This window comes from Polyodon spathula, chromosome 11, assembly GCF_017654505.1.
Source record: "Polyodon spathula isolate WHYD16114869_AA chromosome 11, ASM1765450v1, whole genome shotgun sequence".
Lineage (NCBI taxonomy): Eukaryota > Metazoa > Chordata > Actinopteri > Acipenseriformes > Polyodontidae > Polyodon > Polyodon spathula.
The window spans coordinates 30,882,274-30,895,119 of record NC_054544.1 but is presented as its reverse complement, the minus strand read 5'-3'; the positions used below and the strand labels follow the sequence as shown (position 1 = coordinate 30,895,119).

The 12,846-nt window shown below is 36.1% G+C and overlaps 1 protein-coding gene across 1 annotated transcript; it reads right to left on the bottom strand.

Annotated features, from left to right (window-relative positions):
- Window positions 1-3,223: 3,223 nt before the first annotated feature.
- On the bottom strand, window positions 3,224-6,475 carry LOC121322683 (secretogranin-2-like). The gene is made up of 2 exons (XM_041262884.1): window positions 6,367-6,475; window positions 3,224-5,475 (listed from the first exon to the last, which is right to left on the bottom strand). The coding sequence occupies exon 2, from the start codon at window positions 5,465-5,467 to the stop codon at window positions 3,575-3,577; it is 1,893 nt and encodes a 630-aa protein (XP_041118818.1). The 5' UTR covers window positions 5,468-5,475; window positions 6,367-6,475; the 3' UTR covers window positions 3,224-3,574.
- Window positions 6,476-12,846: the final 6,371 nt, after the last annotated feature.

Here is a 12,846-nt window from a genome sequence, read left to right as displayed (position 1 = left end):
CTTTGAATTTTAGTAACTGTTGGAATTGTAAACACTTTCTGAAATGTGTAATTTGTAGAACTGTGATCTCAAGGAACATTGATAATTCTTAGTTCTGACCTAAGTGAATTATGACTTTATAAAAAAAAAAAAAAAAAAAATTTGAGGTCATAACAGTGAGTTATGTACATTAGCTTAATGTATTGGGGGGGGGGGGGGGGGGGGGGGGGTGTCACTGTATAATAATGATGTGGCGGAGGCCACTGTTACACTGTGTTGGGGAATGGAGTATTGCCTGCTGTAAGTTGTTTTGACTTCAAATTCAGCAGGAGGTAACTTTGAATAAATAGGACTCTCATTTTACTGCATTTGTTTTGATTACCATTTTGTATAGGCTGGTTCAGTTGACAATATCTTTTTATATCTGGAACTGTTGGGTTGTGTGTTTCTTAAAGTCTTTTAAGCTGTGGGCTGTATTTACAGGGTTGCTGGGTAAAATAAGTTTACTTTGTTACTATAGAGAATATTAATGTCATAAAGCTTATTTTTTCATATACTAAACCAGCTATGGCTTTAAATTTGTCATCCATCAAAAAGAATGCTTGCCTGATGTCTAAACTATGCCTTTGTTCAACACTGATCCACTATATTGAAGAAGTGTCAACATATAACAATTTATCATAACCTTAAAAGCACTAACAACTGATGCCAGCTTTAGTGATCATGCTTCACATAGCAGTTTGATCCTTGACTACTGTCTGATACAACATATCTGAATGGATACAGAACTGGAGAGTCTGGGCTATGCAACAAGAACCTGAACATGCAACATCAAGTAGTATTACATTCTACTGTGGGGAATGATATTGAAGATAACAGCATGCTAGTGCTTATGGGCACCTCTGTAAATGCGGGATGCTTTCATTTCTTACTGAGGTGCTTCACCCTTCCTGTAGCAGGATCACATACAATACAATGCTTAGCTATCTATTGAAGTGTAATCTCAAGGCTCTTTAGTCCCTTGGATTTAAGTAGGTTTGAGGTTAGAATTTGAATCACTAGCTCTTGCAGCACTGGCATTAAACCAATATGTCTTCATGTTTTATTGAATATTTAAACATCAGATCCCTTCTTGACATGTCATAACTGGAGCCGGGGTTAAAGCTATGGCAATTCTGCTATAGCAGTGCCATACACTTTGATTTAATCCCAGCCTGGTTATAATGTGGTTCACTCAAATGCAATACAGAAGGCTTTGCAATGCCTTGCCTTCCATTACTATAACAACATTCTCTCAGGTTCTTTATTGTTTTTCAGAAATGTTTACTTTCATATGTTCAGAAAATGTACTTATCCTGTGCAGCTGGTTCAATATAAGGGCTCTGCCTCTGCCTCTGCCTCACACTCACAGTCCAGGACAATTCAGGAGATAATGTGCACGCCGGATTTTAACAAGTAAGATGGTCATAAAAACACACGGGGCCATAATCAAAACGTTTCCTCCATTCTTTAATTAACTCCTATTTTTTTAAAGGAGAAAAAATTAAGTTAATGTTACAAAATAAAAAATAAATAAATAAAACAAGATTGCCTAAGAGGCCTTATAATATATATAACGTAGTTGTTCGATTCTAGTTTTGTAACAATAACAGGTGTTTTACCTGTTTAAAAAAAAAAAAAAAAAAAAAGGAATTAATTTAAGACTAGAGTAGTTTTATGGACAAGGGTTCCTAGTTGGCCCGTGGTGCAGAAAGCATGATGATCAAAAGTGATTGAAATCTGTTCTTATTCCTTTGTGGTCTGGATTAAATCAAATTATCGCGTTCACAGCTAGCAAAGATATGTACCATCAAATCTGTTTCTCAGAAGACTGTTATAATAGCTTAATATCTTAATAAAACGTATTTCTTTTTTACGGATCAGTGTTCTCCTCAATGCTGTTGACAGATTATTACTGCAATTTAAGAAGGCTGAAGACAAGCCTAATGGGTTTTCAGTAAATTGTCTTTTCAAACATTGAGTTCCACCACGGTCAGTTCTGAGAAAATCATTTGCGTCAAAGCGCTGTTCTTGTTAAGTAAGATAATGTTTAGTCAGTGGGGTTCTCATCTTGCAGACCGACTCAGTCTGAGCGTAAGGTGGTAAAATGTTGACACTCAGCAGATTTGTAGCAGAAGCTTCATTTTTTCAAGAGAATTTTAAAATGTCTTGAAAAAGGACTTAAAATAAAGAAGTAAACTGATGAAGACATTTATTTTAAAGCTTCTTCTAGATTCTTGCTGGATAAAATACTAAGCCTCCCAACACAGCCTAAATATTTGTGTTAAAATGTAATTAATTAGTGGGGTTTCTTTTAATTTAATTATTTTTTAATTTAATATTTATTTGATTTTATTTATTTATTTATTTGGGGGGGGGGGGCTTAATTTTTTGTCTGTACTTGGACATGGCCAATGCGTCATTATAGAGCTGGCTTTCTTGACGTTTGTTTACATTCCTCAAAGATTGCTTCAGCTGTAAAGACATAGCATGTGTTTTCCAACGCTCTACTTACCGGTCTCCAATCCAGTTAGAACAAAGTGTTATGAGAACAAAGCAAAGCGCCTTCGTAGCTCTCAGGGTGGGGTGTGAATTAAATGTAATGGTTATTGGTGTAGTGGTGCAGTATGACCTCGGTACGGTACACTATATGACAATAGCACTTTAGGTAGTGTAAAACCAAATGTTTAAGAAGATTTTATGTGTTGCGTTGACGGGATGTATTTGATGCACAAAACAAAAATACACCCATTACAAAACAAACAGTGCAATGGAAAGTATATATTATTTTGAAACTTGGGTTTACGCTGTTTTTAAGAGTGACACTGTCCAAGTTCTGAAAACAACCTTCTAGCTAACCCAAGCAACATGGTGAAGTCTTCATACTAACGTTAATGTCCATCTTTGAGAGGAAAATCTTATATTTATTTAGAACAACACATTCTCTACGATCGAGTCAGATTTGGAATATACTGGTAACTCACTGAAAACGAGTTTAATATACTGAAAACTCATTTAAACCTATCCAGTATAGTTGGTGACAGCACTGACAGCTTACACTACTTAGCTAGCTCAATGGTTTACCTTAATAAATGTGGGTCATATTTTTAAACGGATTGTTTTATGTTGCAGTGATATTGTTGGCAGTAACTATCTTATCGGCATGTAGATAAATGAAAAAGACACCAAAAGTTGTTGAAACAAAGAGAGGAAAACAATACCAGTAAATGCTTTATTATTCTTACATACTTCACATATAATTGGCGACACAGATATTTTATTAATAAAACACAGCATTACCAAAAGTACCAAACATGGATTAATCTGATCACTCTGCGCATTAAAGTAATAGGGCGAGTAACGTGTTTTCCAACACCTTTACTGGAACAATAGAATTACCAAAAAACAATAAAATACCACAAAATCAGGCACTATAAGGAACAAAATGTGACTTACAACTATTCAGGCGTTTTGGCTGGGTATAGATGAAGAGCTATTGCACTTTCGCTAGCCTTCTTTAAAAATAAATAATATGAAATATTCTCATTAGCAAAGTCTACATTACGTTTGTTGTTTTTCCATGCAGTTCCCTGTCATCATTCTCCTCAGTGTATTGATTTAGGTATTCCAGCATTTTCAGGAGCATATCTTCGTCTAAGTTTTGCCTTTTGTTTGCCTCATCCTTCTCTCCGGCCTCAGACAACCTTTTTACTGTTGACATTTTATCAGAAGAACTCATTTGATCAAAGTAATCTTTCATGGCCTGTTCATATGCCCCGTAAGCCACCTGGTCTTCATTCGGAGAGGGCTGTTGAGTGCGTTTGATATTCTTTGTGTTAATAATTTTTGGGTGCCTGGCGAGCAACTGTGCCAGGTAGTTGGCAAACTCGTCTTCCTCAGTGGTTTCATCATAATCCACTTGTCGTTTATCCAGATCATCTGGCACCCATCTGGGTTCAGACAAAATGTACTCTCCACGTCTTCTGCTATGAGTGTTTGATCTCGGCGGCCCGTGCTTGGAATTTAGTTCTTTTAAAACGTACTTTGGGTTTTGGTTTCCTACGCTGTCTAAGCCAAGAATATTCAAAATATCTTCAGTGTTTAAATCCTCTGGAATTTCTTCTGGTATAATATCTGTTAGTCGTCTGCTAGAATAAGGGTTGCTTTCTTTGTTAAATGAGGAGATCTGATTTAGTTTCTCTTCAATGTTATTTAGATAATCTGGCACTTCTGTTTCTACTACCGTCAACGTGTCTTGCTTCTTAAGGTCTCCATTTTTCAACATTTCGATGAGATCCTCGGGCGGGATTTGCAGACTCCTTGAGATTTCAATCAATTTATAAATAGCCTGAGCGCCAATACTGTTGTATAGTCCAAGTGGCCGGGCTGTCCGTTTTTCAGTATTCTGCCCTTCTTTTTGTCTCTCACTTTTCTCTGTTGTTTCATAATTTCTCTCGGTCTTCTCAAACATCTTAAAGAGGTAATAATCGACCAGTTTTTTAAGATCATCAGAGTCGCGGTCTTTGTTTTCTTTATAACTGGGCTGGCTCGCTCTCTTCACTTCATCGCCAATTTCATCTGAACTTTTATTGAACGTTTCTTTGTTTTCCTTCTCTTCCTCCGTTTGCTGAGCTTCGACTTTTTCTTCCGCGGGATTCCAGTCCTCCCCCCCGGTCACGTCTTCGTATGCCAGGTTGTTTCTGCGATATATTTCATCCTCGTTATCCTTATAGAATGTATGTTCATCGTCCAGCCTCTCTCTCTTGTGGTTGTTGGGGGTCGATAGTTTCCCGAGCTCCTGGAACATGGACTCGAGAGTGGCAAGGGTTTGCGGGGAGTATTGCTCTTCTACCATTTCGTTGGTTCGCTTGTAAGGGCTTTCTCTGGAGTCTTCGTCTTCAAAGAGTAATTTCTGCGTCCTTAGAGGTTTGCTTCTGTCGGGCCATACATTTTCTCCATAGTCACCCACATCATCCGTGAGGGTATCCTCTTCTGGATATTGCCTGTTGTTAAACGTGTAGCGCATGCTCGTCCCTGTGGATTCAGTTCTGGATTCCTTCTCCGCTTGCTGCAGCGCTCCGAGTAATATTTTCAACCACTGTGATTTGCCGTCCTGCCCCGCGCCCTTCATATCCAGGACAAGACTTTGATCGGTATCCTTCGTGTTCTGAATGGGTGCGAACCTCAGCAAGGAACGGAACTTTTCAATGCCATCGTAATCCGGATAGGACTCTTCGTCGTTCGTTTGCTTTTTTAGGCTTTCTATGTACTCGAAAGCTTTGACCATGTCTGGATTGGGCACCAAATAAGAGCTTTTGCGTCCTCCTTCGGGCTCGTTTTCTTTCAGCTTGTGTTGCCTTAGTGATACGCTATCAACACAACAGGTGTGGAGAAGAATGGAGACAATAAGTAGTGCTCCAGCGAGGGAGATCTTGGGGAGATACATCATCTTAATACCTAAAAGCAATTAGGCATAACAGGTTAAGCTGTTTACTGCAGCAATAACACTATATCACTTTTTTTTTTTTTTTACAATTAATGTCTGTTCTGCAGTAAAAAAAAAAAAAAAAAAAAAAAAAAAAAAAAAAAAAAAAAAGAAAATTATGACACGGTAAGGTATTATGCGCCCTCCACATCTATCTACACGATTTATTATTGCTTCAATCATAAAACTAACCCATCCACTCTTTGGCACTTTAATTGCTTATCCCTGGCGTTGCAGAGAGTTGCATGTGTTCCCTGACAGTGAACTAATAGAAGAATATATAGAATAGCAAATGGCAAATGTTTTATGTAATCATGTTCTGATACGCTTGCACATCGTTGGTTTTAAAATGAAAGGACAAGGCAGTCGATGACTCATTCTAGCACGTTTCCAAGGTAACCCTCGCTGCTAGCTGTTGCAGTGCTACCCTGGATAAAGCATTATTTAATTTATTATTATGAAATATAATAAAATACTGTCTAGCTGCACAGAAATACGGAGACAAGGGCAATGCGTTAATAAAAGGAACATTTTAAAGTGTTGATTTGGCTTTAAATTAAATACTTCGTAGACAGTTCTGTTTACCATTGCATGCAAAAGGAACAATAAATCGTGACACTTTATCAGCAACTTATGACATTGTTAAACGCTACCTATATGTTCATTTTTGCATTTAAATGAATTATGAGCATTAGAATGAGAACCCAATGAAATGCATCAGGTTGCTATTCAAAATATATAGGCACAAATACATTGCTTTATAAATCAAAAGCGTTAACGCGCAAATAAGTTCAATGATAAAAATACAAATTGCGTAATGTTGTTAATATAGGTATATTTTATATACAATAATGTAGCATTACCTTTGCAAGTCGCTCAGACAGCATACGAATCTCAACATAACATCTCCCGCCCTTGTGCACAGCGAGTTGATACTCTGTTTCAGCACCAGGACAGCTCCTTCGCATTATATCAGCAGCCACCTGACCTTTGCGTCACTGACAAATGCGTAATAGTTTAAACAGAGCTGGGAAATAACAACCTAGAGAACGTGCCTCTTCTTTATTACGTTCCTGTTGCTTGCATCCCTCGAATTGTCTTCAGCCTCTGCTTAAAAACACATCATTTTACTGTTGCATATAGTTTTAATAACCCTTTTAATCCCTTTCAATCCACGTTCACTTTGAGATCACCTGCATTTCTGCATGTGTATGATTTTGCACATAAATTACCCAACTAGTTCTAGAAATGTGTACAGAACATTCCAGTTCGGTGCTTTTTTTCCCCTAAAAATGATCAAAGAGACCGAAATGTATATGCAAATATATGTTCCCAATCAAAGTAGTTAGTAATAATTTTGTCATAAACAAATCCGGCGTTAGGTTTGTTTTGTTTCAATGAAATCTAGAATCAGTCCATAAATCTGTCAAAAAAAAAGGAAAGAAGATGGTCCAGTTTGCTATTTATATCATCACATCCTTTTAAAGATGTGAACCCTTTTGTTGATGTACGGTAAGTATTTATTGATCTATTTGTTAATTCATAAAAAGTGTTATTGTGAGCAGAAACATTATTTTCTTAATAATTATTGTTTTAAGGGTATGTTTTTTTATACAACATTGAAAGTCTGTCGTTTGAATATATATGAAATGCAATATTCTTTTGATTTATTTTGATCGTGTCAAGCACTATGAATTTTTTATGCTTCGAAATCAACAAAGGTTTCTGATAACTTTTTTGATGGGCACGGAGACTAAACTGATCATGTTCCACCAGAGACGCAGACTTGAGGTATCACTTCCTTACATTAAAAGGACGTCAGTGGCCATGTGCTTTCAATTGAAAAAGTATTTAACCTACTTTTAGACAGCCCTGTAAGATTTCATCTATTCTTAGCTAATTGACAGGACATATTTCCGAATGATTAAAAGCACTAAAGTTCAATAGAAATAAGTTTGAATTAATGAAGAAAGCACCTATTGTCTACATGCTTATTTTTGTATTTTTGTTAGACTCGTCAGGAAGATAACAATAAATGTGCGCCTGACTCGTCGAATTACTGTAGCAAGCGAAGGCGAGGGACACATTGACTGATAAATATATCACTGAGATAGGTGAAATAATGACAGAACAAAAAGCGTCCAAGTGATCAAATTCCCTCTGTAGAACAGTTACACACTCAATGGCTACTTAGTGGGTTGACGTCAAACAACCCATTTATAGTCTCGTCATATAGAGAATTAGACCTTGGTGGAAATCTGAGTCATCTCTGAGACTCAACGCAACGGAAGTTGCAAAGCATTCCTTAATTCATAAATCCATTCACTGGCAAGCTGCAGGTGCATAGTGGTTAACTGAGAGGCGGCGCTTTTCATATCTTTTAGAGTCTTGTTCTCTTGTTCTGTAAGTTGGAGTGGTTCGGTTTTGTGTTAAACAATATATATATATATATATATATATATATATATATATATATATATATATATATATATATATATATATATATATGTACTAATATGAGGCGTATGCGTAAACGTTACGATAGAATGCAAACAGTTGTCAGGAATATTTTAATTAATAACAGACGAACACAATCTGCTTGTGTAGTAAAGTCACAATCTAGGGTGGTCCACAAATTTAAAGTTTTTTTTTTTTTTTTTTTTTTTTTACACGAGAAGTTTTTCATTCGGGTTTGAAAAACTAAAAAAAAAATGTAAAGCACAATTCCTGCTTACATTTCGGACCTGCATTGAAACACATTTGAGTATGTAACGACACTTCGATGTTAATTGTTGGTATTTTGTAACTGCGCGATACGCGATGTGAAAAGTGTTTTAAAAAGAAGCACACACACACACACACACACACATATATATATATATATATATATATATATATATATATATATATATATATATATATATATATATATATATATATATATATATAGCCAGTCGTTTTGTTTTAATCAGACACCTACACACATCATCTGTGTTGCAAAAAGGTCCTAATTATCATAATTTAGAGAATACCTTTTCTTTTTCTCTCTTTTTTTTACAGAACAGAATGCTGGCAAACAATAAGTAACAGACCTATGGTACTCATTTTGTAACAGCTGACATCCACATACAGTATACAATAGCAATGACTGTATTGAACCTGTTGCAGTCAATTTGGACCACTGCCCCATAGCTTGCATGGTATGGATTGGGTACTCGTGAACTCGACACAAATACTGAATACATATGTATCAATCAGGCTAGTGAGCAGGGTATTCAGTGTTGGTGAACTGTTTAATATAATGGGTAACACATTCCATGAAATGACTCTAATTACTGTGTATTTGCATAGTAGTTACTTAGTATATACATACTGTATATTCAGTCATAATTGCAACGCTATTATGCATAGTTTCAATGTACTTAATGTGTCAGTCTTTTTGCACTGTATATGGAAGTACAGACTTGTATCAAAAAGAGGTTAGAGTTAAGGTCAGAGGGGTTAGGGTTAGCACATTGTAACCATGTATACTAACATTGCCATTGTTATGTAGATCTTCTCTTTTCTTTGCAGTGATATCACTCACTCTGTTGTGCAGTTGCTTCTCTTCTCTGCAGGGATATCACTCACTCTGTTGTGTTGTTGCTTCTCTTCTCTGCAGGGATATCACTCTGTTGTGTAGTTGCTTCTCTTCTCTGCAGTGATATCACTCATTCTGTTGTGTTGTTGCTTCTCTTCTCTGCAGGGATATCACTCTGTTGTGTAGTTGCTTCTCTTCTCTGCAGTGATATCACTCACTCTGTTGTGTTGTTGCTTCTCTTCTCTGCAGGGATATCACTCTGTTGTGTAGTTGCTTCTTTTCTCTGCAGTGATATCACTCACTCTGTTGTGTAGTTGCTTCTCTTCTCTGCAGTGATATCACTCACTCTGTTGTGTTGTTGCTTCTCTTCTCTGCAGGGATATCACTCTGTTGTGTAGTTGCTTCTCTTCTCTGCAGTGATATCACTCACTCTGTTGTGTAGTTGCTTCTCTTCTCTGCAGAGATATCACTCACTCTGTTGTGTAGTTGCTTCTCTTCTCTGCAGTGATATCACTCACTCTGTTGTGTAGTTGCTTCTCTTCTCTGCAGTGATATCACTCACTCTGTTGTGTAGTTGCTTCTCTTCTCTGCAGTGATATCACTCACTCTGTTGTGTATTTGCTTCTCTTCTCTGCAGTTATATTGCTCACTCTCTGTTCTGCTTTCTTTGGTCATGTATATTTAATCCTCAAATCCAATCAAATACTTTTTGCCTTAATGGTCTTATCTATCCAACTCTAAAATCAATTTATTATATTCTGTAAAAATAAAATCTAATTTTGCTGTGTTTATGATTCATTATTTAATTATCAATCAATTTCCTCTATTACAGAGAGAATCCATTCCATTAAGAATCATTTGAGATTGTTTGTCTCACAGAACACTAGTTCTTGCGGGCCATTGTTATTTGGAGACATGTGTTCAATTACTGTGATTACTCTTGAAATAGGATGGTAATAAAAATAGTTCATAGGTGGTACATTTCTCATGGTTAACTGCTAAACATAATGAAGCTGATCCTTTTATATTAATGCAACTTGAGGTACTCCGTCAATATCAGACTTTCATTTTTCTCTTCAATCTGACAGGTCTATAGTTCGATTTACTTTTATTTGTAATTAACTCATTAGATGTCTCATCTTTCAGGGCAAACTATAAGGATGACATACATATTTGGAAACCTGTATTATTTTAACAACAGCAGGGAATGTTGCTTTATCTAATTGCATGGCTTGTAAGTCCCACTGAATAGGACCCCACTGCAAAACAGTTAAATGCTGTTAGGAAAACCTGTTCCTATTCAGTTGTAACATCTTTATTTCTAAAAATTAAATACATAAAATACAAAGCTGTACTGCACGGCTCTGAAACAACTTGTTTTCTTTGCCAGCTACAATATGGTATGGTTTCATTTGAACATACTTGAAAAAGAACATAGTACTTTGTTCCTTGTCTTTTTTCTCCAGTACTCAACAATGACAATGTTACAAGATTGACCAAAAGGGGGACACACATTCACATAACAAGCACTCTCCCTTCGCTCATCAGTCAACTGGAACCTTGTCAAACAATAACCCTAACCCAAACCTTTCTGTATACAATTTATAGAAGCAGTGGGAGAATTGTTGATATCTGGAATCCAGGAATTGATGATTCACCCCTGCTCATGCCTTGGCAGCTCATTCCTGATCATTAGCACCTCTTTTATTACAATCTGGGAAGCTGTACTGAGATGGGTCTGATTCAATCTCAATAGCAAACAGGTAAGCTTCTGGAAACCAAACTCTTAAACTGAATTCAGAGCAATTCAATAACAATGGAAGATTAGAATGTATGGGAACAGACAAAGCTATATGATAAAGAAAGACCACTACCAGAAGATACATTGCATTTAAAAGGCAAATGCTTTATGTTGAAAGTTTTCATACACTATGCATCGGGATGGTATTGAGATGCATGTAAACAAGCAGTTGAAAACTGTATACGGGGTGCAATAAAAGGTGAATGAAAACAGACAATAAAAGTAGTGAAAGTGGTACAGTCTATGAATATGAATGGCTTTAAAAAACAGATGCAAGGTGATTGCATGAACAAATGTTTCGTCATCCAGTTTTCCCAAGGGACCCTCAGACTGACCGGCTCAGGAAAGATGTAACCCTATACTGTTTTCAAATCCATTTCATAGAGAAAGATATTATTTGTCTTCCAATGTGTTAGCCAATAAGCTACAATGCTTTACAAGATCAATATGTGTAATTTAGCGTTTTTAGCACTTTACAATGAAATCCTAACTAAGACATAGCTTCTGTGTTAGTGTTCTCAGAGATATTGCATGGAAATCACTCCTTGTGGTTTTTGCAATTGCCAAAACAGACAGCTGAAGTAAACAAAATTGTGCCAGGTCTGTTATGCAACCAGGCTTTGTGGCATTGTGCTTCTCATGTACAGTAACTTCTGTTTCTTTATTCTTCTGTAGATATGAAAATACATGTGTTTGATTCTAACTATGTGCAATTTCCTTTCTTTCAGCTCAATAAGCCCTATTTCCAAGCAAGAGCAGACACAAAGGAGGATTTTTTGAGTGGAATAAAATAATCTGAACAGTATGAACAGTAACTAGCAATAACTTGACTCCCCTTTTCTGCAATTACATTTGTTTTGTTCATTTTGGAAAGTACAATATTTGAGAAAGTCAATGTAATTTAGATGGTAAATGCGTCAACATTTAATAGTGCAACATGATCAATGCATGCCTCATAAATAAGTAATGCTTATTTTGATCAGATTATTTTTAGCCTTTCAGTACACCCTCCCAGGAGACTCTGAACACTTGATCTCTCTGCCTGTTGACTTTGTTGGAGGTCCAGAAGGAGGGAGCTTCTAATTGCTGTTTAGACCACTTCTGTTAGGCTTTTCCTTCAGATATGTGAATGCATGGCAGCTAGCTTACCCTTTGATAATGCAGTGCATTCCTCTATGACTATGTATATATGCGTGTGTGTGTATATTGCATGGTGCAGTGGATATATATATATATAGGATATATATATATATATATATATATATATATATATATATATATATATATATATATATATACATATTATTATATTATGGTGAACTCACTGCAGTGCATTGTTTAGGTATGCATTTCTTTAAATAAATTGCTCTATCTGTGAGATAGAACCTGGGTCTATACAAAACTTCCTTGAAGGATATATATTTATAAATATACTATTTATAAACCTATTTATATAGATCCTATATATGTATGTATATATAATAGCACTCTAACGTCGGTGTAAGAACTCCATTTTTAAAGGAAAGAAGTATGCTGCTTTGCAATTCTGACCATCAGTAAAACCAAAATGGCAAAAAACATACATGACATTAAAAGTTACTAAACCTAAACTATAAATACGTGTATCTTATTATTTTCCTTAAAACAAATGGAATATAACCCTTTAGTACAGCATGCAATCCTCATACAGTGCTTGTATTATGGGCCACATTGAGATGTGTATCCCGCATCATGTCTTTACAATGGCACGACACCTGCTCTTTCTCTTAAGAATCCTATCGGAGAGTCACATTTATACATGACTTTTTGACGGGAGTTATAAAACAAATCCATCTTGTAATTTGGAATAGTGCCACTCTAAATTGGGTAAACTTTCCTTTCAGTAAAGGAGTGAGGCTGATATATGACAGCTGTCTTATCTTCTAATAATTTTTTATCTTTAAAATCCAACAGCACCCAATA

What these genes read in the sequence shown, in the direction of transcription:
- LOC121322683 (XM_041262884.1), bottom strand. Translation starts at nt 5,467, where the DNA reads ATGATGTATCTCCCCAAGATCTCCCTCGCTGGAGCACTACTTATTGTC.